Below are 27,919 nucleotides of genomic sequence, written 5' to 3' on the forward strand. Positions count from 1 at the left end.
TAAAAAATATGTACATGCTTAACATCATTGTGTCAATTATGACTCTAAGCTATAAAATTAGCTTGTCACATAGCTCTCCTAGAGAATGCCTTAAAAATACGAGATTTGATATTTTATGATCAAGTCGTCTTGAAACATTCTACCAACTATTATTGCAGTTCAATGCACAAGAAAAAAGAAAAGGAAGGCACTCACCGATCTGGAACTTGACTTGTCTTTATTGAATATCCATTAAAATATCATAGGCGGGAGAATGAACAAGGAGCTCTTGTGAGCAGTGTACGGATGACGGCCGTTTCGCGCTCTCTCTGCGCTTCTATGGGTCTGTATGTGGAAGGGTGTCGGGTGGAAGGAACATATGCCCCAGCCGCGTCATGCTCCTCCCATTCCCAACTCCTCCCATCTGGCCATGAGATACAAAATCCAATGAAACATTTAAAAACATATTTAAAAACATGTATAAAGAGCGTCCGCAGATAATATCTATAAAGCAATATCAATAGCACAAATATTGGGGACACTAGTTATGTTTCCTTCCCTGTTCACAACCATCCGCCTTAACAGTGAATACATAGACTACAGGAGAGTACTTTTCCACTACCAGTGTTCAAAGTGATACAACTGGACCCCCATTGGTTACTTTACAAAAATACCGACATATCCAACTTATAGTTAAATCCTGTCTGTCCCATTTTGTTGGTGCGCATTAACCATTTTGTCTCGAATCTAAGAAGGAGCTTATTCCAGTCCCCGCCCGTGCAGGTAGGCGGACCCTCTCAATCCCTGTGAATGAGAGGACTCCTGGATTGCCCCCATGCACCTCTCTTACATGAGTGATTAATCTCGGAATTCATTTACCCGTTTTGATCGACCTAAAATGTTCACGGAAACGCACATACATCGGACGTATAGTGTTACCTATATAATGGAATCTGCATGGGCAGAAGAGGACATAAACGACATGATCTGTTTTACAGGTGATAAAATCCATAACAGGGTACTCAATTGCCCCTATATGTAAGACCCGACTAGTAATATGGAGCTCACAGAAGGGGCAATGCCCACATCTGTGGTTGCCCTTGGGGACCGTAATTTTTTCTAACCAATTTTTTTCTTCTTTTTCAATGCGGTGTCTCACTAATTTATCACCCAGTCTGGTGCTGCGTTTGTTTGCTATTAAAGGGCTTCTGGGCTACTACCTCCGCTAAATCCTTGTCTCTCTCCAAGATGTGCCAATTTTTTCTTATAGATGCCCGAATTTGCTGGTCCATAGTACTATATTTGAAACAAAAATTGAATCTTTTTTCTCTTTTTTTTTTCTTCCTACTATCAACCGACCTACTGTCTTTCCAAATTCCTATGTTCTCCACTGCATTGTTTTTCACCTTTTCTAATGCTGTGTTCATCAGATTCTCTGGGTACCCTCTTTGTCTGAATCTGTCATACAGCTCCCCTGACTGTCTCAGGAAACCTTCCTCCGTGTTATTGACCCTCTTGACCCTCAAAAACTGACTGTATGGTAATGAACGTTTCACATGTGCAGGATGAAAGCTGTCATGGTGCATCATCATATTTGTCGCTGTTGGTTTCCGGTGAATCGACGTGCACACTACTCCCTCTTTAATTTCCACTAGTACATCCAAAAACTCCAAACGCTGTCCTCCATATGCCCAGGCATTGTAGGGAGGTCATGCAGGCACATGGAGGGCACACATTACTGAACATCATTTCCTTGTCTTGAGGCATTTCCACTGAAGTTGGATCAGTAAGAACCAGCTGATCCTCAAAATTGACCAACTTTACCTTATTGAAGTACTGGCAGCCCTATCCTCACATAACTTTCCCCTCTTTTTACGTGTCTGGAATCCATGGATAACTTTCAGGAAATCTTCTAAATTTATTTCTTTATCTACCTAAGGGCTCAACTACATTTCTGAAGTACTGATGGACCTACTTCCCCCAGCCCCACCCCCTCCCCCCATGTTGAATCTTTTTTTTTTTTTTCCCAATTTCGTGTTCCCCTCCTTTTAATCAAAAAAATAATCACTTGCTTGGCTAATATTGTTGTATTGACCAGATTTTTTTTTTTCTCCTTTTTCTTACACCTTTCCGAAAAGTTGAAAAGTTTGGTCATTCTGTATCAAGAGTTCCATTGTGACTAGTTTATCTTATGTTGTCAGTTTTTTCTCTGATTCTTAATAAATAAAACATTGAAAAGAAAGAAAAAGTGCTGCTTAATTTATAAGATCTCTATTGTCCCCAAGTAATAAATGGATGTATAAAAAAAACTCTGCCAACTTAAAGGGAATTTGTCAGTAAGATGAAGAATAATCCTAAGTCCATTGATGCGAACATAGGAAGCTGAACAAAACAATACCTTGATATCTGCGATCTGATGTCTTATTCCAGAGAAATCCATATTTATCTTATTATTTAAATGAACTATTCAGGACTATGGGCCAGACACTGATCTTCGTGAGAATCTGCCTCCAGAGATTATTTTATATGAAAGAGGGCATAACCAGTGTGAGACATGTAATGACTGACAGTCTGCTTTTGTTAAAAGAGAACATGTCCGCAGGTTTTTGTAACATGAGCCAAACACATCTATGTTAAGTCAATGTGTCACAGGTTAAATCTCTACCTTCTTTATTATAAGCTTTGCTTCCATTCCAATGTGATTCCTTATCTATTTGTTATGCAAATGAGGGGCAAGTGCAGGGGGCTTTGCACAGCATTGTGTCCTTTTTCCATTTTTCTCCATCCACTGGCTTCCAAAGCTCCCTAGCTGATGGGTGACTCTCTGTGAGTTACCTGCCTTCCCAGCCCGAAAACTCTCACATTCTCCATGGCAACAAACAGAAACCAAACAAGACCCCACTGACTGCTTGTTGCAGTTTTGATAAAAGTACTGTTTTATCAGCAGGAGATTATCACTAGAGGACGAGTAAACTTGCTGCCATGTAGTCCTCCATATTCATGAGCTCTGTATAACCTCGTCTCCCACCACTGATTGAAGGCTTTCAGTATACACTGTGTAGGCTGTATCTCACCCCCACCCCTATATGCATACAATATCACCCTATAGGCACTAGTCATCTTTTTTTCTTTCCTATATTATACTTCTATCCACATTGCTGCATAGCCTGACCATATGAACATTGATTGGGCTGCGTTAGATGCTAGGGAATGGTTTTCCCCTGGCTCATAAATATTTGGGAAGACTAGAAGGAGCAGAAGTGAAAAAAAGCTTTTCCACCCAAAATCTATTTTTGTAACATAATATATCAAACACATTTATTATCACCCTGGCAATTCGTTTTTTCCCTTTACGTACAGTTTCAGGCTTATGTCAGACAGATTTTTTTTCCCCAAATGTGACTGCCATTAGAAGTGCTTCCATTTTAGTTGTCACTTTTGAATGATAGTAAAGTAGTCACTCTATTTTCATAGACCATTTTACTTCCAATGAAGGCTGAGAACAGAGCAGATAAAGCATTTATTCATGGCACATTCTAGCTGAGATTTGCTGGAAGTGCCTTTGTTCCTTACAAGGAGGAATTGATTTTTCTGGCCTGAGTTTCTGGTCACAAAGCCCATAACATGTACAGATTATCAATAATTCAAATTAGCAGAAACCATTGCCCAGCCACGGTTGTACTTCGCTCTGCGGGCAAGGCATTGAGATTGAAGTCTGTTTTTAAAAAATGGCTAGGTTGACAACATCCAAAGACGCCTGACACAATGGCATCCAAGAAGAAAAGTTACGGCCACCGGCATAAGGAAGCACAGGAGGTGGAGCAGGCCTTTAGCTGTCAGACAGTGATGGCACATCCTTGCAATATGCCTTTTTTCGGTAACGAAAAAAAACCCTTTTATCTAGCTAGTAGATGTGAGCAAATTGATTTGCAGAACCCTTGTCTAGTGGCCAAGTCGGTGTTCCGTATCCGCTTGTCGGGAGTCCTGTGAACCGCCTCCTACCTGACTGCATCCTTGGCTCTTCTTTAAATTACCTGACCTGGTGCAGCTTCATCATTGTGGCATGATGCGCACATGACTTCACTCCAGGCCATTTTATCAAACGAGAATGCCGGCAGGTGGGAGGCAATTCTCAGGCCACGGAATACTGACCTGAATATTGGACCAGGGGGCTCTGAATTTATTTACTCACTAGCTGAAGTGCCCGGTGTTGCCCGGGCATAGTAACTAAGTGTGGTTAGTTATAGCACCTCACTTCTCTCATTTTTCCATAAGACCTCTCATTTTCCCCCTGACATCTCCCATTTTCCCCTCACATCTCCCATTTTCCCCTCACACCTCTCATTTTCTCCTCACACTTCTCATTTTCCCCTCACACCTCTCATTTCCCCCTCACTCCTCTCATTTCCCCCTCGCTCCTCTCATTATCCCCTAACACCTGTCATTTTGACAACACACCTGTCATTTTCTGATCACTCCACTATTTTCCCCTCACACCTCTCATTTTGCACTCACACCTCTCATTATCACCTCAAACCTCGCATTTTCTCCTCACTATATACCTGTATGTCATCTCCCCTGTATATACAGTAGTATATACATGTATGTAATCTCCTGTATATAGTATATACCGGTGTCATCTCCTCCTCTATATAGTATATAGCTGTATATCATTTTCTCCTGTATATAGTATATACCTGTGTCATCTCCCCTGTATATAGTATACACCTGTGTCATCTCCTCCTGTAAATAGTATATACCTGTATGTCATCTCCCCTGTATATAGTATATACCTGTATGTCATCTCCCCCTGTATATAGTATATACCTGTATGTTATCTCATCCTTTATATAGTATACTAAATGGTGGCCCGATTCTAACGCATCGGGTATTCTAGAATATGCATGTCCACGTAGTATATTGCCCAGCCACGTAGTATATTGCCCAGCGACATAGTATATTGTCCAGCGATGTAGTATACAGCACAGAGCCACATAGTGTATTGCCCAGTCACATAGTATATTGCCCAGTTACGTAGTATATTGCCCATCGACGTAGTATACAGCACAGAGCCACGTAGTATATTGCGCAGCGACGTAGTATACAGCACAGAGCCGCATAGTATGTAGCACAGCCCACGTAGTATATTGCACAGCCCATGTAGTATATTGCCCAGTCACGTAGTATATTGCACAGCCCATGTAGTATATTGCCCAGTCACGTAGTATATTGCCCAGTCACGTAGTATATTGCCCAGTCACGTAGTATATTGCCCAGCGATGTAGTATACAGCACAGACCATATTGCCCAGTTACGTAGTATAATGCCCAGTTACGTAGTATATTGCCCAGTCACGTAGTATATTGCCCAGCGACCTAGTATATTGCCCAGTGACGTAGTATACAGCACAGAGCCACGTAGTATATTGCCAAGCTACGTAGTATATTGCCCAGCCAGGTATGTCACAGGTTAAAAAATAAAAAATAAACATACTCACCTTCCGATCCGAAGGCCCCTTGTAGTTCTGTCGGCAGCTTCCGGTCCCAGGGTGTGATGACATCGTGGTCACATGACCGTGACGTCATGGCAGGTCCTTCTCGCACAGGCGCGCAGGACCTGTGATGACGTCGCGGTCACATGACCGTGACGTCATGGCTGGTCCTTCTCGCGCAGGGCCTGTGATGAGGTCGCGGTCACATGACCGTGACGTTATGGCAGGTCCTTCTCTCATACCATCGTTGGCACCGGAACTTGCCGCTTGCATGGAGCGGTTACCGGAGCGTGGCGAGGATCGGGAAAGGCGGCGGTGAGTATATAATGATTTTTTTATTTTTGTTAGTATTTTTAACATTAGATCCTTTTACTATTGACGCTGCATAGGCAGCATCAATAGTAAAAACTTGGTCACACAGGGTTAATAGCGGCGGTAACGGAGTGAGTTACCCGCGGCATAATGCGGTTCGTTACCGCCGGCATTAACCCTGTGTGAGCGGTGACTAAAGGGGAGTATGCGGGCACCGGGCGCTGACTGCGGGGAGTAAGGAGCGGCCATTTTCTTCCGGACTGTGCCCGTCGCTGATTGGTCGTGGCTGTTTTGCCGCAACCAATCAGCGACTTGGATTTCCTTGACAGACAGAGGCCGCGACCAATGAGTATCTGTGACAGACAGAAGGACAGACAGATGGAAGAGACCCTTAGACAATTATATAGTAGATACCTGTATGTCATCTTCCCCTGTATATAACATATCCTGCTCTGTGATTTGTCACATCTCACAGGTTTAGCGGTGCCATTTTGTTAAAGCAAAAGATTTTTTTAACACAATAATAACCCCTTAACGACTGCCGATGCGACTTTTAATGGCGGCAGTTAAACGGCCTTATTCTTCCTGCATCTGACGCTCCTCCTTTATACACAGCCTCCTCCTGCACCTCACGCTCCTCCTTTATGCACAGCATTTTTCTGCAGCATAGCTTTTCTACTTTAGGCTATGTGCACACGTTCAGGATTTTTTGCGGTTTTTCGCTGTAAATCAGTCACAGTTTTCCAAGCGATGCTACAAATCGCTTGGAAAACACTAGCATTCTGCAAGCTAATTACGCTTGTAAAATGCTAGTGTTTTAGCGGGAAAACACATGACAATTCCGCATGCGTTTTACCCGTGGCACAGTTGCGGAATTGCCGCAGAAATTTCCACGCTAATTAATAATAATAATAATCGTTATTTTTATATAGTGCTAACATATTCCGCAGCGCTTTACAGACATTATCATCACTGTCCCCAATGGGGCTCACAATCTAAATTCTCTATCAGTATTCCGGACGTGAGCACATAGCCTTATAGTCGCCTCCTCCGGCAGCACATCACGCTCCTCTTCCATATACAGTTGGAAACACTTGATCCCGAGAGAAATTACACTAATTGCAATAAAGCGTATCTTATACACAGCCTACGTCTTCTGCAGCACCACACTTTTCTCCTTCAGACGTTATTTGGTCAGTATTTTTACCTCAGTATTTGTAAGCTAAAATTTGGAGTGAAACACGTCACCACTTCTGTATTTTTCTCCCACTCGTGGTTTTGGCTTATAAATACTGAGGTAAAATACTGACCAAATACTAAACGTGTGATTGTGGCCTTATACACAGCCTCCACCTGCAGCGCCACACTCTTCTCTATACATAGCCTCATACTGCAGCAGCACCTCACTTCTCTCATTTTCCTCCTGACATTTCTCATTTTGTCCCTCACATCTCTATCCATGAGGCTCTTCCCTATCCCTTGAGGTCATGCTTCACAGAAGCAACTCCATTATAGATACGATGGAGCTAGATGTGGCCTGTGCACACTGACATACACACACACACACACACACACACACAACTTTATATACCAGAGAGTACTGACAATAAATGATTCCCCTCTTATTAGCCCTGATCAAAACTATGAGAGTAGTTGAATAAATTATCACACTTGTCTCAAAAAATAATTTGTGCATACCACTTCTAGGAAATTGTGTTAAGCAACCACAACCTAGGGACCTCAACCTCAGGTTAAGAAGAGACGTGCTATAGTATATTAAATTTATAACTGTTAATGAAATATACATACTATAAAATGCCATAAAAAAGTAAGAAAAAACCTTGGATAAAGCAAGGACTATGTGGAAAGATTCATGCATAGCTGTATAAGTGACTGAAAAGACATAGAAACTGGGTGTCCTCATTGGGTTATAAATAAAGTGCAAGTGTAGATGTGCATATTGCTAAGTGTACGTCCATGTGTATATTTCTAAGTATATGCAATGAAATGTATGCATTTATGAAAGCATTTAAAGGGAACTTGTCACCCCCCACCCCCCCCCTTCCCCCCCCCAAGGGCGTTTTAAGTAAAAGAGCCACCTTCAGCAGCACTAAGGCCCCTTTCACACATCAGTCTTTTTTGCCATCAGTTTCAATCTGGCGAATTTTGAAAAAAACTGATCCTTTGAATGTTGCCGCCGGATTCGTTTTTTTCTCACAGACTTGTGTAAGCGATGGATGGCCTCACGTTTTATCCATCGTTCGCCGGATCCATCGAAAATTGTTTATCTGGAGGCCAGAGGATACGGACATAGTAATGTTTTTTGTGGCTGACGGCATACGATTTTGTAGAAACTTTGCTAGCAGATTCCCAAAAATTGTCCTTTCTAGGAGTAGATTTTTCACCTATGTTATACTTATACAACCTCGGTGCAACACTGCAACTTGTTGCCATGGTATGTATAGGAACTTTCTCATTTAACCCCTTTACCCCCAAGGGTGGTTTGCACGTTAATGACCGGGCCAATTTTTACAATTCTGACCACTGTCCCTTTATGAGGTTATAACTCTGGAACGCTTCAATGGATCCTGGTGATTCTGACATTGTTTTCTCGTGACATATTGTACTTCATGACAATGGTAAAAATTATTTGATAGTACCTGCGTTTATTTGTGAAAAAAACGGAAATTTGGCGAAAATTATGAAAATTTCGCAATTTTCCAACTTTGAATTTTTATGCAATTAAATCACAGAGATATGTCACACAAAATACTTAATAAGTAACATTTCCCACATGTCTACTTTACATCAGCACAATTTTGGAACCAAAATTTTTTTGTTAGGGAGTTATAAGGGTTAAAAGTTGACCAGCAATTTCTCATTTCTACAACACCATTTTATTTTAGGGACCACATCTCATTTGAAGTCATTTTGAGGGGTCTATATGATAGAAAATACCCAAGTGTGACACCATTCTAAAAACTACACCCCTCAAGGTGCTCAAAACCATATTCAAGAAGTTTATTAACCCTTCTGGTGCTTCACAGGAATTTTTTGAATGTTTAAATAAAAATGAACATTTAACTTTTTTTCACAAAAAATTTAATTCAGCTCCAATTTGTTTTATTTTACCAAGGGTAACAGGAGAAAATGGACCCCAAACATTGTTGTACAATTTGTCCTGAGTATGCCAATACCCCACATGTGGGGGTAAACCACTGTTTGGGCGCATGGCAGAGCTCGGAAGCGAAGGAGTGCCATTTGACTTTTCAATGCAAAATTGACTGGAATTGAGATGGGACGCCATGTTTCGTTTGGAGAGCCCCTGATGTGGCTAAACATTGAAACCCCCCACAAGTGACACCATTTTGGAAAGTAGACCCCCTAAGGAACTTATCTAGAGGTGTGGTGAGCACTTTGACCCAACAAGTGCTTCACAGAAGTTTATAATGTAGAACCGTAAAAATAAAAAATCATATTTTTTCACAAAAATTATCTTTTCGCCCCCAATTTTTTATTTTCCCAAGGGTAAGAGAAGAAATTGGACCCCAAAAGTTGTTGTACAATTTGTCCTGAGTACGCTGATACCCCATATGTGGGGGTAAACCACTGTTTGGGTGGATGGGAGAGCTCGGAAGGGAAGGAGCGCCGTTTGACTTTTCAAAGCAAAATTGACAGGAATTGAGATGGGACGCCATGTTGCGTTTGAAGAGCCACTGATGTGCCTAAACATTGAAACCCCCCACAAATGACACCATTTTGGAAAGTAGACCCCCTAAGGAACTTATCTAGAGGTGTGGTGAGCACTTTGACCCACCAAGTGCTTCACAGAAGTTTATAATGCAGAGCCGTAAAAATAAAACAAAATTTTTTTCCCACAAAAATTATTTTTTTTAGCCCCCAGTTTTGTATTTTCCTGAGGGTAAAAGGAGAAATTGGACCCCAAAATTTGTTGCCCAATTTGTCCTGAGTGCGATGATACACCATATGTGGGGGGAACCACTGTTTGGGCACATGGGAGGGCTCAGAAGGGAAGGAGTGCCATTTGAATGCAGACTTAGATGGAATGGTCTGCAGGTGTCACATTGCGTTTGCAGAGCCCCTAATGTACCTAAACAGTAGAAACCCCCCACAAGTGACACCATTTTGGAAAGTAGACCCCCTTAGGAACTTATCTAGATGTGTGCTGAGCGCTTTGACCCACCAAGGGCTTCACAGAAGTTTATAATGGAGAGCCGTAAAAATAAAACAAAAATTTTTTCCCACAAAAATTATTTTTTAGCCCCCAGTTTTGTATTTTCCCGAGGGTAAGAGGAGAAATTCGACCCCAAAAGTTGTTGTCCAATTTATCCTGAGTACGCTGATACCCCGTATGTTGGGGGAAACCAACGTTTGAGCGCATGGCAGAGCTCGGAAGGGAAGGAGCGCCATTTGGAATGCAGACTTAGATGGAATGGTCTGCAGACGTCACATTGCGTTTGCAGAACCCCTAATGTACCTAAACAGTAGAAACCCCCCACAAGTGACCCCATATTGGAAACTAGACCCCCCCAGGGAACTAATCTAGATGTGTTGTGAGAACTTTGAACCCCCAAGTGTTTCACTACAGTTTATAACGCAGAGCCGTGAAAATAAAAAATCTTTTTTTTTCCCACAAAAAATATGTTTTAGCCCCGAGTTTTGTATTTTCCCAAGGGTAGCAGGAGAAATTGGACCCCAAAAGTTGTTGTCCTATTTGTCCTGAGTACGCTGATACCCCATATGTTGGGGTAAACCCCTTGGGCACACGGGAGAGCTCGGAAGGGAAGAAGCACTGTTTTACTTTTTCAACGCAGAATTGGCTGGAATTGAGATCGGACGCCATGTCGCGTTTGGAGAGCCCCTGATGTGCCTAAACAGTGGAAACCCCCCAATTATAACTGAAACCCTAATCCAAACACATCCCTAACCCTAATCCCAACAGTAACCCTAACCACACCTCTAACCCTGACACACCCCTAACCCTAATCCCAACCCTATTCCCAACCGTAAATGTAATCTAAACCCTAACTGTAACTTTAGCCCCAGCCCTAACCCTAGCCCTAACCCTAACCCTAGCCCTAACCCTAACCCTAGCCCTAACCCTAACCCTAACCCTAGCCCTAACCCTAACCCTAGCCCTAGCCCTAAACCTAACCCTAACCCTAGCCCTAACCCTAGCCCTAACTCTAACCCTAGCCCTAATGGGAAAATGGAAATAAATACATTTTTTTAATTTTTCCCTAACTAAGGGGGTGATGAAGGGGGGTTTGATTTACTTTTATAGCGGGTTTTTTAGCGGATTTTTATGATTGGCAGCCGTCACACACTGAAAGACGCTTTTTATTGCAAAAAATATTTTTTGCGTTACCACATTTTGAGAGCTATAATTTTTCTATATTTTGGTCCACAGAGTCATGTGAGGTCTTGTTTTTTGCGGGACGAGTTGACGTTTTTATTGGTAACATTTTCGGGCACGTGACATTTTTTGATCGCTTTTTATTCCGATTTTTGTGAGGCAGAATGACCAAAAACCAGCTATTCATGAATTTCTTTTGGGGGAGGTGTTTATACCGTTCCGCGTTTGGTAAAATTGATGAAGCAGTTTTATTCTTCGGGTCAGTACGATTACAGCGACACCTCATTTATATCATTTTTTTATGTTTTGGCGCTTTTATACGATAAAAACTATTTTATAGAAAAAATAATTATTTTTGCATCGCTTTATTCTCAGGACTATAACTTTTTTATTTTTTTGCTGATGATGCTGTATGGCGGCTCGTTTTTTGCGAGACAAGATGACATTTTCAGCGGTACCATGGTTAGTTATATCTGTCTTTTTGATCGCGTGTTATTCCACTTTTTGTTCGGCGGTATGATAATAAAGCGTTGTTTTTTGCCTCGTTTTTTTTTTTTTTTTCTTACGGTGTTTACTGAAGGGGTTAACTAGTGGGCCAGTTTTACAGGTCAGGCCGTTACGGACGCGGTGATACTAAATATGTGTACTTTTATTGTTTTTTTTTTTTTATTTAGATAAAGAAATGTATTTATGGGAATAATATTTTTATTTTTTTTTTCATTATTTTGGAATATTTTTTTTTACACATTTGAAATTTTTTTTTTTACTTTGTCCCAGGGGGGGACATCACAGATCAGTGATCTGACAGTTTGCACAGCACTCTGTCAGATCACTGATCTGACATGCAGCGCTGCAGCCTTCACAGTGCCTGCTCTGAGCAGGCTCTGTGAAGCCACCTCCCTCCCTGCAGGACCCGGATCCGCGGCCATCTTGGATCCGGGGCTGGAGGGAGCAGGGAGGGAGGTGAGACCCTCGCAGCAACGTGATCACATCGCGTTGCTGCGGGGGGCTCAGGGAAGCCCGCAGGGAGCCCCCTCCCTGCGCGGTGCTTCCCTGTACCGCCGGCACATCGCGATCATCTTTGATCGCGGTGTGCCGGGGGTTAATGTGCCGGGGGCGGTCCGTGACCGCTCCTGGCACATAGTGCCGGATGTCAGCTGCGATAAACAGCTGACACCCGGCCGCGATCGGCGGCGCTCCCCCCGTGAGCGCTGCCGATCGCATATGACGTACTATTGCGTCCTTGGGAAGTAAAGCCCACCCCACATGGACGCAATAGTACGTCTCATGGCAGAAAGGGGTTAAAGGGAATCTGTCAGCAGGTTTTTGCTACCTCAATTGAGAGCAGCCTGTTGTAGGCAAAGTGAACTAGAATCCAGCAATGTATCACTTAGATTCCTGGGTGCAGCAGTTTAGAATGCAGCAGTGCTGAGAAAGCTATCCCTGCCTCCACCAGGCACTCCATGTACAAAGTCCATAGACAGTGAGCTGCTTATCACAGGAGGGGCATTACCAGACTAATGTAGTCCAGCATTGTTACTCTGTCCTTCAGTTAGTACACAACAGCACTTTCATAGGCGACACGTCACTGAAGTCTGTGTCTGAGACTCTCTCTTGCTGTCTTCAAATTACATAGCAATAACCTGCTGACCAATTCCCTTTAAATGCTAATCGATTACTAAATAGCATTATATTTTCCCGTTTCCAATCATAAATCCAAATAACTTCTGATTATGCAGGTTTTCACATTTGAGGCGATTTACATAATTTTGTTTGGGCCTGCTACTGAGCACATTCTGTCTTTTGTGTCTGGTTCTGAGGGTTAAATGATATAAATCCGGACGACGGTGCAGACATCTGGACTTTCTGTACCTGCAGGCAGTGTGATGAGCTGTGATTTCTTCACAGGGATGAAAATGCTAGTAAGTGTGTGGACGCTTTTATCAGGCAGCTATATGAACTGGCAGAAAACTCATTTTGGCCTTTAAAGGCAGAGCACGGAAGTTATAAACTGGTGATTGGGATCACAGGCACCAGTTATCCGAAAAGCTCCAGATGCAGAATGGTTTTAACCCTGAGCGCAGGAATGCCAGTAGTGACTGAAGATATGATCAAAGAAACCAAGACAAAGTGGTGTTGGAAGCCGAGTAGATAAGAATGGATCATCTTCCATGATTGCTGTATTTGAGACTGGATGTGACCTGAAGTCCGTTGCTAAATTGATAACTGAAGTTATAAAATGTATTACCTCATCTCAGAATTAATGTGATAACAAATAGTCATTTCCTTCATAATTGCAGACCCTATAGCCACTGTACTTCAGCTATTAGGAGATCACACGCAGCCATTTTTTTTCTGTTAGAATACAGTTCACACATGTAACCCATGGTCTTTGTTGCTACGTTTCAGTCCTCCTCCTGTTACTTTGGAGCAGCATGGCTGCATTTTAGAGAAAATTATACCGGTCTGCAATTTTGCAGTCTGGATTTGATTCACCCTGACAGTGGTTCGGACAGCACGAAGCAGTTGACCTTTTCCCATTAACTACATATACTTGAGAGGTGGTAGAAATACCTGTAATACTTCTAAAAAGTAAGTGGGAGATGCCTAAAGGAAGGTGAGGCGTTTATACACAGCAGAGCAGAATTATATCACCAGTGTGGAGCTCAGCCAGGGGCTACATCTTTTTTTCGGTGAAAGGGGAAATCAGTACAGGAATGAAGCTGTGCGGATGCATTAGAGCTAGTGACACACAGACCTTACATCCAGCATGTATTACTGTAGGGAACATGAGAATAGTCTGTAAATAGGAGCAGGTTGAAAACTTTTTTTATTTAATTAAAGACAACCACTAATATATGAAAGTCATTTTCCTTGTTAGAGGTGTCCATGGCCATTCAAATTACGTATTTTCTGCATTAAAGTCTTTACATCAAAAGTGGAGTGGGCATATTCTAAGTATTAAAAGCACAGACAAATAAAATCTGTGCTTTAATAGTATCTGTTCTTGACTATTGCTTACAGCAGATCGCATCAGGTCAAAAATCAGTCAGTCTGCCATTATAAACCCCGCACTTGCTGCACACGTGCCGTCCTCCATTTTGTGCGTGGGTTTAATGCTGACCATCCTTCTGGTTCCAGCGGTGCATTCTCCTCTGTGTTGTTTCTATCGTAAGGTCTGCAGTTTCCTTAAGTGGCTCTTTTAATCCACTCTGACTTCACTTCCCCTTCACAAAACAAAGCCGTTGGCTTCTGTGGTGAATATATAAACCGGGGCTACTTAATACCTGCTAAGTACTATTCACCGCAGTCACGTCCGCGCCAGCTTGATCCACTTTCAATTGCTTGTTGGCTTTCTCTGTGCTATTTATTTATAACGGTTTTTATGTGAGACATTATGTACACACATTAGAGTAAATTAAAAACGGAAGTATCTGTGCTTCAGAGCTGAATATCAGCAGCTATAAACCAGACCAAAACAGTCCTGATCTGGGCAGCTCTGCTGCCTGCTATTTCTGGCCATGAATGGAATGAGGTTTTGTGATAGATCTCTATACCGCAGAGGTATACACTGCTTCTAGACAAATGATAAGTAATTTGTTGGAGTTTCAACATTTATGAAATTACTTCTTAAAGGGGTTGGCCCAGCTTGGATCTTCAGGAACACACCGCTTCTCTTTCTCCTGACTACCTGTTTGCCAGGAGGAAAAATACTCTTCATTTGACAGGTTGGACCAATGGCATGGATGCATTGAGGTAGTTTTGTCTCTATAGAGGAGCACTGAAGCTGACCGGCTCCAGCTAAGCAGTGGTACAGTTAGCGCTGTTCCCCGGTGCCAGGTGCTGAAGACTGCTCTCATTATTGTCTCCTGCTCTTCTAGCAATCATTGCTAGCAGGGGAGACTGTTGTTATATTCAACTGATAACAGTGATTACTGCCATCAGCATACTTCTGCTGCTATTAACAGTGAGAGCAGGCGGCGGCTGATGGGAGAATTCATCAGCCGCCGCCTCCACTATAAATAAATAAATTTAAAAAACGGTGTGGGTTCCCTTGTATTTTTGATAACCAGTCTGGCAAAACTCACAGCTAGGGGCTGCAACCCTCAACTGTCAGCATTAGCAAGGCTGGTTATCAAGAATAGAGGAGTCACCATGCTGTTTTTTTTTTAATTATTAAAATAAATTTAAAAAATAGTTTGGGGTCTATCCCCCTTTTATGACAACCAGCCTTGCTAAAGCAGACAGCTGGGGGCTGGTATCCTCGGGCTAGTAAGGGGCCATAGATGTTGACCCACCCAGTCCAAAAAATAGCAGCTCACAGCTGACCAGAAAAGGCGCATCTATTAGATAAACAAATTCTTGCTCTTTGCCCAGCTCTTCCCACTTGCCCTGTAGCGATGGCAAGTGGGGTAATATTTGTGGGGTTGATGTAATCTTTGTATTGTCTGGTGACATCAAGCCCACTGGTTAGTAATGGGGAGGTGTCCATACCTTTTCCATTTTTATTTAAAAGTAAATACTCACCTAACACCGATTCCATTGAAGCCCTTGTCTTCTGTAATAAAACAAAAATAAAAAATCAACAATATCCCTCACCTAGCCGACGTTTTCTCCCATGCTGTAAGCCATATATGGGGATAAATAGTATTCAACCTGAACGGTGCCAAAATGCGACCGTCCAGGCTGAGAACCACTGATGAAAGAGCTTCTGCGAGCGCATCAGTGAGCAGCCGGGACTTGATCGAGGTTACCGCATGTCACTGAGGCTGCGTTTCCAGTCGGGCTGATCTGCAGTGACCTCAGCATTGTTAGAAAAAGTCACTGAGTTCACCACAGTTCAGCTCAGTGTGTTCACCGCAGATTTCTCACAACGTCAGCCTCAATTCTTGAAAAATGGGGGGGGGGGGCCCCACGCCGTGTTTTTAAATATTTATTTAAATAATTAAGAAAACAGCGTAGGCACCCTGCTGTTCTTGATAACCAGCCTTGCTAACACTGACAGCTGAGGGTTGCTGCCCACAGATGTCAGTTTTGCATGGCTGGTTCTCAAAAATATAGGGAACCTACTTCGTTTTTTATTTATTTATAACGCAGGCGGTGGCTGAATACTCCCATCATAGTCCAATCAGTTACCGCCTGCTGTCGCTGGTATCAATTGGATATGACTGATCGCCAGCAGAGCAGGGGAGTATGATGAGAGCAGTCTAAAGCACCCGGCTGCTGTGGAACAACGCTAACTGTGCCGCTGCTTCCCAGGCATCTGTACGTGTGGTACTGATTAACCACAGGTGTGCTACAAATATTAAACGGACACTGGTATCTGTGGTTTTTTTGGTATCGGAAATATCAGGACATTTGAAATTGACCTAAGATGATTGGTATTTGTCTGCCAAATCTGTGATCTGTGATTTTTTTTTTTTTCATTTTGCCATTGTCGGCTGAAACTACACATCTGTGGCATCATCAGTTGTGGCCAACACTTGCCACTTTGCTCATTAAGGCCACGTTCACATGTTCAGTATTTGGTCAGTATTTTACATCAGTATTTCTAAGCCAAAACCAGGAGTGGAACAATCAGATTAAAAGTACCGTATAATAGAAACATATGCACCACTTCTGTATTTATCACCCACTCCTGGTTTTGGCTTACAGATACTGAGGTAAAAAAAACCTCACCAAATATTCAACGTGTGAATGTGGCCTAACTATTATTTTATCATTATTATTATTTTACACTTTTTTAATAGAAATATGTCTCTGATCTGCTAGATTAGTGTTATAGTCTACTTTAGTCTTATGAAGGATGTGACATCTGATTGATTGGCCACATTTTCAAGTATGGCTAGTTTTAGTTTGTGCCTACAGCCATTTCTCTATAAGGTTCTTCCAGACGACAAGTTTCTTACAGATCCACCTCCAGCCCTAACTTTCTGATCTCTTTTTCCCTCTCTGCCATATCCACTTTCTAATGTACATACTTCTTTTACACGAGCGGGATGGAGCCCATGCCAAAATCAACCAGCTATGGTTTTACTTTTCTCTTTCTTTGTGATTGGTTGACTTTTCTTTTCAGCTACTTTACATAAAACGCCTCTAAATGGAACAGAAAAAAACAGAATGTGCTAATGAAAATGTGATCATAGCCTTAGGTGGTAGGACGCTTTCATACTTTTTCAATGTCTGTTTAAAATGGATATCGGGAGGCTTTCCCATTGTGTACCTCCAATGTAAGCCTCTATAAAGGCATAAACTGGCATCTGTCACCTACATATTCACCCCCAAAAAATATGCCATGCAATATACCTGGAAGTTGCTTTTTTTAACTCCACTATTCCATCTAGCAGAACCAAGGTATCTGACATAGAGTATCTGCACCAAAGAGGCCTGTGGGACACTATCGTCATGTCGGGGAGGCAGTGGATACGTTTTAAATATGAGCTGGAAGCTTATGTGTCTCATACAGCAAAGTATAAACCACCACAAGATACCACCCTGAGGTCATACATCTGGGATAGATACGAGTGAACGTACTCGGATAAGCTGTTATCTGAGCATGCTCGGGTGCTAACCGAGTGTCTTTGGCGTGCTCAAAAAATGTTAGGCAAACCCTGCATGTGTTGTGGCTGTCGAACAGCTGTCTCGGGGACTCGATATTATTCGAGCATGCCGAAATAACTCTGCTAGCACCCGAGCATGCTCTGATAACACCTTACCCGAGCACGTTCACTCATCTCTAGCCTGGAAGCATGGTTGCAGTGCCAATCTGCAAGATGTAGATAGTAGCTGTATATCTCACTGAAGAAAATAATATAAAATGAAAAACTGATGCCAAAAGGGTAAAGAGAAATATCTATAAAATGTCATATGCAAATTGCCTCTTCTGAGAAAAAGAGGACTTAAACTCTATAGCGCCACCTGTTGGAAGTAGCGATCCTAGAAGTCACAATCAACTCTTTAACGAGTCGTGCAATATGACTTAGGATGTCATCCGTTTTTAGGTAGATTAATGCGGGAGCAATATTGTCGGAGGTGGAACTGCCCTGAAAACGGTCTAGCTTTTCTGCTGCATTTTTGCCTCTGATTCCCAAGTTTCTTGCACATATAATTCTACTTAATGGCAACTCGGTGGCTCAGTGGTTAGCACTGCAGCCTTGCAGTTCTGGAATTCTGGGTTCAAATCCCTCCAAGGACAACATCTGCAAGCAGTTTGTATGTTCTCCCCGTGTTTGCGTGGGTTTCCTCCGGGTTCTCCGGTTTCCTCCCACATTCCAAAGACATACTGATAGGGAATTTAAATTGTGAGCCCCATCAGGGACAGTGATGATAATGTGTGCAAACTGTAAAGCGCTGCAGAATATGTTAGCGGTATATAAAAAGTAAAATTATTATTATTTGCAGGTGAAATGCCACAACTGGTGAAAGGAATGAAGCTCTTAAATCAGGCGGATCCCTGCGTTGAAGTGCTGATTCAGGAGACGGGAGAACACGTCCTTATTACAGCAGGAGAAGTTCACTTGCAGCGCTGCTTGGATGACTTGAGAGAAAGGTTGAGAAAACATTATATATTTCCCCGTGCACACATAGTAGGCGGCCTTGCCGTAGACACTGATTTATGCAGTTTGACTTTGCTAGACGTTCTCATCCAGAATTCTCCGGCCCTCCTCTGGACCCCAAGTACATTTATTGATGGCTATAAGATGGTCCGCTGCTGGCGAGGGCTTGCCTCCTCTCTGACCTACCATCCATCCTAAGCACTTTTTGGCAGACTACCTCTCATTACTTGTCACTGAACGCGAGCGCTTCATTTATGGCTAAATGCTCTGTGTGCAATGGCCTTTCCTATTAAAAAGCAATGTACCTGTAATGAAAGTGTACACTTATTGATATGCATAGCTAATGGGATACATGGGATTGCGGATGGCAATTCTTTTAATCTGTCAAATGAAAGCAGACAAGGGTAAGCGTGGGATAATGTCACTTTTTTTTAAAATGTTTTATTATTTCCAGGATGATATCAAGTACTGCAGAAATCGAATTTAAAGGGTTTGAAGTTCGTTAGAAGCATGGAGATTCTGGTGCAGTCACAGCGGTGGAGCCACAGTAACTTGTGCTAAGAGAGTGACTAAGGCTACTTTCACACTTGCGTCGTTATGGGTCCGTCGCTAGGCATCGGCCCGACGTACCGACACACGTTGTGAAATTTGTGCACGACGTGGGCAGCGGATGCAGTTTTTCAACATATCCGCTGCCCATTCTGAAGTCCGGGGCGGAGTTCCGGCCGCGCATGCGCGATAGAAAATGGTGGGCGCGACGTACGAAAAACCGTTCCCTTGAATGTTTTTTGGTGACAATGGTCTGCCAAAACACAACGGATCCGTTGCACGACGGACGCGACGTGTGGCCATCCGTCACGATCCGTCGCTAATACAAGTGTATGGGAAAAAAACGCATCCTGCGGGCACATTTGCAGGATCCGTTTTTTTCCCAAAACGACGGATTGCGACGGATGCCAAACGACGCAAGTGTGAAAGAGGCCTTAAGCGTTCTCGAATAATATGTTCCATGCCCCCTCGTCTGCATGTCTCACAGCTGTTTTGACAGCCTCAACACATGCAGGGATTGCCTGTTTGTTAATCAGTTCTCCTTCAGATATTGACTTTTAGGATTGCTGCTTCCAATAGGTAACGCTAGAGTTCTAGTCCTCTTCCTCTTCGAAGAGACCATTTGCTTATGAAATTTCCCAGAGGCTTGTAAGTCTCCTCACTCTGACATGCCAGGCTTGGAGAAACGTTATCCCTTAAAATAACGATATCCCAATGCAGAAAAGCGCACCTTGACACCTAACAATACAAGTTCAATGGTTTTTGCTTTAAGCATTAACTGCATTTTTATTTGGGTGTCTATTTAAAAAATGCTATATCTTCAGCCTTAGACCGTGTCTGACACAATGGAAAATGCATAAAATACTTAATTAATAAAGGTGATTTTAAACCCTCCATTAACTCCTACGGTAAAATACAGCCTTTAAAAGTCATAAATATCACCGATGTGCCATAATTCTGATTCTGACATTTATCTGTAGAATGGATATACCGTAGATATTGGCACAATAAAATTGCAGAACAATACTGACGTGCCAAAGCAGAGCAGAGTTATCTTAGGGTTTTGTGACTGGATCACATGTAGGAAACCTATTATGAGACAGAGTCTCTTGTGGCAGAGCAGCCGGCATTCAATTCCCTTATCCAAGTACCAGGTCACCATATGTCTTCCTATCTCTTGGGATAAGATGTGATGGCTGCACAAAACCTTTCTCATCTGTGTAGGACGGAGATTGTATTGAGGCTTTTATTATTATTATAATAGCGCCTTTTACTCCATGGCACTTTACATGTGAGGAGGGGTATGCATAATAAAGAACAAGTACAATAATCTTAACAATTCAAGCCACAACTGGTACAGGAGGAGAGAGGACCCTGCCCGCGAGGGCTCACAATCTACAAGGGATGGGTGAGGATACAGTAGGTGAGGGTAGAGCTGGTCGTGCAGTGGTTACTGCAGGTTGTAGGCTTGTCAGAAGAGGTGGGTCTTCATATTCCTTTTGAAGGTTTCCATGATAGGTGATGGTCTGATGTGTTGGGGTAGAGCTTTTCAGAGAAGGGGTGATGCTCGGGAGAAATCTTGTATGTGATTGTGGAAAGAGTAGATAAGAGGGGCGTAGAGAAGGAGATCTTGTGAGGATCGGAGGTTGCGTGCAGGTGACTACAAGGAGATGAGGTCACAGATGAATGGAGGACACAGGTTGTGGATGGCTTTGTACGCCATGGTTAGGGTTTTAAACTGGAGTCTCTGGGTAATGGGGAGCTATTGAAGGGGTTGACATAGGGGAGAGGCCAGGGAATAGCGGGGGTATAAGTGGATTGGTCGGGCAACAGAGTTTAGTATAGATAGGAGGGGTGCGAGAGTGTTAGAGGGGAGGCCACAGAGCAGGAGGTTGCAGTAGTCAAGGCGGGAGATGAAGAATGCATGGACTAAGGTTTTTGCAGATTCTTGGTTGGGTAATGTACTGGAGGCTTTCCTGACTTTTGATTTTTTTTTTTCCAGTTTGTCCTTCATCGTCCAGTGTTGGATTAATTAGAATTGCAGACCACTCAATCCCTATATGACTCCACCTTACAGTTTTCATTATTGTTATGAACTTTTATTTTTACTTTTTGTTCTGATACTAATGTGAATTAAATTATATATCCTGTCCATGGGCTGTTTTTGGTGTAGCAGCTTAACACAATTTGTTTCGGTGGCACTGACCTGTGACACCAAACACACCCTGCTGACCAGAGGGGTGCTTTTTTTAAATTATTTTTCTTTTTTATTAGATAGTTTTAAGTGGGAACATGTCATGCCCTCATCATCATTGGAAAAGCTAGCTCTTTTTAAGCCTGTGTTCACACTTTTGCAGTCTTGGTGTAGTTTCTGCATCTCTTCTGAAAGCTTTAGGGTGTATTCCGATTGCGCAGGGTTTGTTCCTAGTTTTTTTTTCATTGGCTGTATATCCTGGTAATATTCCACCAATTTATGTCGTAGAAGCCTATGAGTTCTTCTGTCTTGCAACATATGTCCTTTCTTGAATGTGAAGACTGAAAAGTCTCTTAAGAACGCACTGCTTATAGATTTCCATTTTGTGATGGAAATTACCGTAATGTTTTTGTGAAAATGATGCAGATCTTTCCGTAAGTATTTTCTTGAACAGATGTAAATGTGGGCCTGCATGTTTGCCCCCGGGCTTCCAGATAACGTTACTCTTCAGGAAGAGAAGGCTGGTGTGTTCGGCCATACATCGGTGATGTAATGGCTTCCTGAGACTTCCTTGGCCGTCACATCTCAGGAATAACAACGCTCTCACGACTGCTGGAGACATGCTGCTGCACTACCATGAGGAACGCTTGTTCCTTACCACCTTCCCCACAGGTGTCCATTCTCTTTTGCAGCCTGGCTTCTATTCTTAGACATCATTTTGCGTCCTCTTAATGTTTTCTTCTTTCCCCATAGAAATCAGGCTAACTGTTCACCTGTTAAGTAACAGCTGCATTGTGCGTCCCATCGCAGACGTTTCATTAGCTGTCTTTTATGTGAGCGCTCAGCCTCTACTCACATACCACAGTACACATTTATCCCAAAAAGATGTGAACTCTCTGTACTCAATCTCCCTATTGAATATTTCCGTGTGATCGGGTAAAGTACTTGGTACCAGCGGCTGCTTTTTATTGTTTTAACCCCTTAGTGACCGAGCCAAATTTTTGAAATCTGACCAGTGTCACTTTATGTGGTAATAACTCTGCAACGCTTCAACAAATCCCAGTGATTTTGAGATTGTTTTTTCGTGACACATTATACTTTATGATAATGGTAAATTTTGTTCAACATTTTTTGTGTTTATTTATAAAAAATATCAAAAATTTGAGAAAAATGTTAAAAAATTAGCAATTTTCTAAATTTGAATGATTATCCCTTTAGTTCAGATGGTCATACCACAGCAAACCATTAATAAATAACATTTCCCACATGTCTGCTTTACATCAGGACCATTTGTAAAATATTATTTTATTTTGTTAGCAGTTTAGGAGGTTTAAAAATGTAGCAGCAATTTTTCATTTTTTCAAAGACATTTACAAAATTTATTTTTTTAGGGACTTATCCATGTTTGAAGTGACTTTAGGGGTCCCATATATTGGGAAACCCACAAACGTGATACCATTTTAAAAACAGCACCTCCTTACATATCAAAAACTGCAGTCAGGTAGTTTATTAACCCTTCAGGTGCTTTACAGGAATTAATGCAAAGTGGTATGACAGAAATGAAAATGTGTATTTTTACCACCTAAATGTCTTTAACTTCTAAACAGATTACTACAGCCGACAGACTCTAAGGCCGCTATTTGGCCATGAATTGCCATGGCAAACATCAGGACAGCAAAATCATGATCTGAGGGCACCAATTGGGATAAAGAGAAAGCCCCCACACTCTGTTAACCATTTATAATGATGTAGTCACTATTGACAGCAGCATCTAAGGGGTTAAACAGATTTAGATGGTGCAAATACTGATCGTGGCTGGTACAGCAAGTTGTCAGCTATAGTGTACTACTGACAGATGCTGGATTGTCACCTGTATGGGGAGGCTATTCTCTTATATCTCAGGTCAGTTAAAAGACGTATTGGCGGTCATTAAGGGGTTAAGTTGGTGTCTTTGGGTGAAGGATGAATACTAAGCCACATTCACACCTGACGGATGCATTATTGGAAAAAAAAACCTCTTTCATGCTGCAATGAAAGTGTACTTAAATCACGCTGGGGACGTTCAGGTACCATTATGTAAAATATCCGTAGAGGGTGATCATACCCATACAATATTCTGGTTTGATATTGTATCAACGCAGCAGTGAGGGCATTTTAGGTAGAACTTTAAAAAAATAAATATGATACTTAGTCTTGATAAAAAAAAAAATGCGACTCATGGAAAAGTATTATTCAGATTTCTAACAGAATAGAATATTGTTTGGGAGAAGTTGATGGGGTATGTGACTTACTTGGTTTTAGCATACTTTGCTTTTTTGTTACTGCATTCATAAGTAAGTGTAATTGAGGGCAGAAAAACCAACGACCAGAGCAAAGATATACAGCGGGTAAAGAAAGTATTGAACACGTCACCAATTTTCTATGTAAATACAGGTCTAAAGGTGCTATTGACTTGAAATTCTCACCAGATGTCGCTAATAGCCCATCCAATCCACACAGGCAAAAAAAATCACACAATAGACATCCATAAATTAAGTTATGTGTAATAATGAGAAATGACACAGGAAAAAAAAGTATTGAACACGCTTATTGAAATTTAATACTTTGTGCAAAAACCTTTGTTGGTGATGACCGCTTCAAGATTCCTCCTTTATGGAGAAACTAGTTGCATGCATTGCTCAGGTGTGATTTTGCGCCATTCTTCCACACACTCTTCACATCCTGAACGTTCCGTGGGCTCCTTCTATGGACGCTTTGTCTTTGTGTTTGGGAGTTTGGGATCATTGTCTGTCCACCCTTGTTGCATCTTCATCATCCTGGTGACGTGTTCAGTATTTATTTTACCCACTGTGCGTCATATGTTTATAGATGCCCAAACTGTGGAAGGTGACATTGAAGAAGGCCTTTTAGAAATTACAAAGGTGACACTTTGGAGAGTCCAAAATAGGATAAATAGGTGGACCATGCTGTTCTTTTAGTGGAGGGTGGACAACCTTTGTGAAAGAAATTTGCAGACTTATATATATATATATATATATATATATATGTATATATATGTATATATATATATATATATATATATATATATATATATATATATATATATATATATATATACATATATATATATCTACTATATAATTGTCTAAGGGTCACTTCCGTCTGTCTGTCTGTCCTTCTTAGTGAAGAACAAGACGTGCACTCTCGCTAATAGTGGTGCAGACTAAACATGGAGGGATACTCCAGAATATAGTCATGTACAGCAACAGTCGCACTCAAAAAAGAGGTTTTCAGATTTTTTGTTTGAACAAAAAACGTGGTTTTCTTTATTATAGTAAACAAACACCAAAGTAAAGGTATCACCGCAGTGTTTCAAGGTAACGTTTCGACCCACAGGGTCTTTCTCAAACCTTCTAATAGTAGAAACCGAGCGGAGGACACAAATCCCTGGGGGGGTGCGGTGGTGGTGTGTCACCGCAGACACCCGTGACTCTCCAATTATAGCCCCTAACGGGACTCCTGCACCCCCCCAGGGATTTGTGCCCTCCGCTCGGTTTCTACTATTAGAAGGTTTGAGAAAGACCCTGTGGGTCGAAACGTTACCTTGAAACACTGCGGTGATACCTTTACTTTGGTGTTTGTTTACTATAATAAAGAAAACCACGTTTTTTGTTCAAACAAAAAATCTGAAAACCTCTTTTTTGAGTGCGACTGTTGCTGTACATGTTTGTCCTTCTGTCACGGTTATTCATTCGCTGATTGGTCTCGGCAGCTGCCTGTCATGGCTGCCGCGACCAAACAGCGACGGCCACAGTCCGGAAGAAAATGGCCGCTCCTTACTCCCCGCAGTCAGTGCCTGTCGCCCGCATACTCCCCTCCGGTCACCGCTAACACAGGGTTAATGCCGGCGGTAAAGGACCGCGTTATGCTTCGGGTAACGCACTCTGTTACCGCCGCTATTAACCCTGTGTGTCCCCAAATTTTTACTATTGACGCTGCCTATGCAGCATCAATAGTAAAAAATGTAATGTTAAAAATAATAAAAATAAAATAAACCTGCTATACTCGCCCTCCGTAGTCCGCTGACCCGCTCCCGCTGGCCGCCATCTTCCGCTGCAGTTTCTGGTGGCAAAGATGGTATGGCAGAAGGACCTGCCATGACGTCACAGTCATGTGACCGCGACGTCATCACAGGCCCTGCGCGACAAGGACCTGCCATGACGTCACGGTCATGTGACCACGACGTCATCACAGGCCCTGCGCGCCTGCGCTAGAAAGACCTGCTATGACGTCACGGTCATGTGACCGCGACGTCATCACAGGTCCTACGCTCTGATACCAACCCTGGGACCGCAAGCTGCCGTGGACTACAAGGGGCCTTCGGAAAGGTGAGTATATGTTTATTTTTTATTTTTTCACCTGTGACCAACCTGGCTGGGAAATATACTACATGACTGGCCAATATACTACGTGGCTCTGTGCTGTATACTACTTCGCTGTGCAATATACTACGTAACTGGGCAATATACTACGTAACTGGGCAATATACTACGTGGCTGCGCAATATACTACGTGACTGGGCAATATACTACGTGGCTGGGCAATATACTACGTCGCTGGACAATATACTACGTCGCTGGGCAATATACTACATCGCTGGGCAATAAACTACGTCGCTGGGCAATATACTACGTCGCTGGGCAATATACTACGTCACTGGGCAATATACTACTTGGCTGGGCAATATACTACGTGGCTGGGCAATATACTACGTGGCTGGGCAATATACTACGTAGCTGGGCAATATACTACATGGCTGGGCAATATACTACGTGGGCTGTGCAATATACTACGTGGACATGCATATTCTAGAATACCCGATGCGTTAGAATCGGGCCACCATGTAGTATATATATATATATATATATATATATATATATATATATATATATATACACACACACACAACATATACATACAATATATATACATACACATATATATATATATATATATATATACATATATATATATATATATATATATATATATATATATATATATATATATATATAAAACAGTGGGTACGGAAAGTATTCGGACACCTTAAAATTTTATTTTTCTCTTTGTTTCATTGCAGCCATCTGGTAAATTTGAAAAGGTTAATTTTTTTCTCATTAATGTACACTCTGCACCCCATCTTCACTGCTAAAAAAAAAACAGCAGAAATGTAGTAACTTTTGCAAATGTATTAAAAAAGAAAAACTGAAATATCACATGGTCATAAGTATTCAGACTATTTGCTCAGTATGCAAGTAGTGCTAGTACAGCCATGAGTCTTCTTGGGAATGATTCAACAAGTTTTTCACACCTGGATTTGGGGATCCTCTGCCATTTTTCCTTGCAGATCCTATCCATTTCCGTCAGGTTGGATGGTGAATGTTGGTGGACAGCCATTTTCAGGTCTTTCTAGAGATGCTCAATTGCATTTAGGTCAGGCCTCTGGCTGGGCCAGTCAAGAATGGTCACAGAGTTGTTCTGAAGCCACTCCTTTGTTATTTTAGCTGTGTGCTTAGGCTTCTTTTACACTTGCCTTATTTTTGCGGTCCGTTTTTGCGGCCCCAATAGATTTCTATGGGGCCGCAAAAATTCGTCGGTACACCGTATGGCCGTGAGGGCCGTATTTACGGCCGTAAAAAAATATCAAGCCTGCTCGATATTTTTCACAGCTTACGGACACGGCCCCCATTGAAAATCAATGGGGCCGCAAAAACAACGGAAGCTTGTTTTTGCGGTGCACCGTGAAACCGTATTTGCAGAATGCTGTTTTTTGTTTTCCCTACTATTCGAAACCGGAAAAACAGCGATCTGCAAGATTTTTGCAGCCCGTGTTTGCGGCAGACTGAAAATTATGGCAATATGGCCCGCAAAAAGCACGGCGAGTGTAAAAGAAGCCTTAGGGTCATTGTCTTGTTGGAAGGTCAACCTCGGCCAAGTCTGAGGTCCAGGGCACTCTGGAAGAGGTTTTCATCCAGGATATCTCTGTACTTGGCAACATTCATGTTTCATTCAATGACAACCAGTCGTCCTGTCCCTGCAGCTGAACAACACCCCTATAGCATGATACTGCCATCACCATGTTTCACTGTTGGAATTGTATTGGGCAGGTGATGAGCAGTGCCTGATTTTCTCCAAACATACTGCTTAATTTTATCACCAAAAAAGGTCTATCTTCATCTCATCAGACCAGAGAATCTTATGTCTCATAGTCTGGTTGTCCTTTATGTGTTTTTTAACAAACTCTATGCTGGCTTTCATACCGTATGTCTTGCACTGGGGAGAGGCTTCCATTGGGCCACTCTGCCCTAAAGGCTCGACTGATGGAGGGCTGCAGTGATAGTTGACTTTGTGGAACTTTCTCTCATCTCCCTACCTCATCTCTGGAGCTCAGCCACAGTGAT

The 27,919-nt window shown here is 42.3% G+C and overlaps 1 protein-coding gene across 2 annotated transcripts in view; it reads left to right on the forward strand.

Annotated features, from left to right (window-relative positions):
* Positions 1 to 27,919, forward strand: part of EFL1 (elongation factor like GTPase 1) — a 488,390-nt gene that overhangs the window by 375,963 nt on the left and 84,508 nt on the right. For both annotated transcript variants that reach the window (XM_069766104.1, XM_069766103.1), the window contains exon 17: positions 18,561 to 18,708. In XM_069766104.1, the coding sequence (XP_069622205.1) occupies positions 18,561 to 18,708 (148 nt within the window). The remainder of the gene's footprint in view (positions 1 to 18,560; positions 18,709 to 27,919) is intronic.

This window comes from Ranitomeya imitator, chromosome 4, assembly GCF_032444005.1.
Source record: "Ranitomeya imitator isolate aRanImi1 chromosome 4, aRanImi1.pri, whole genome shotgun sequence".
Classification (NCBI taxonomy): Eukaryota; Metazoa; Chordata; class Amphibia; order Anura; family Dendrobatidae; genus Ranitomeya; species Ranitomeya imitator.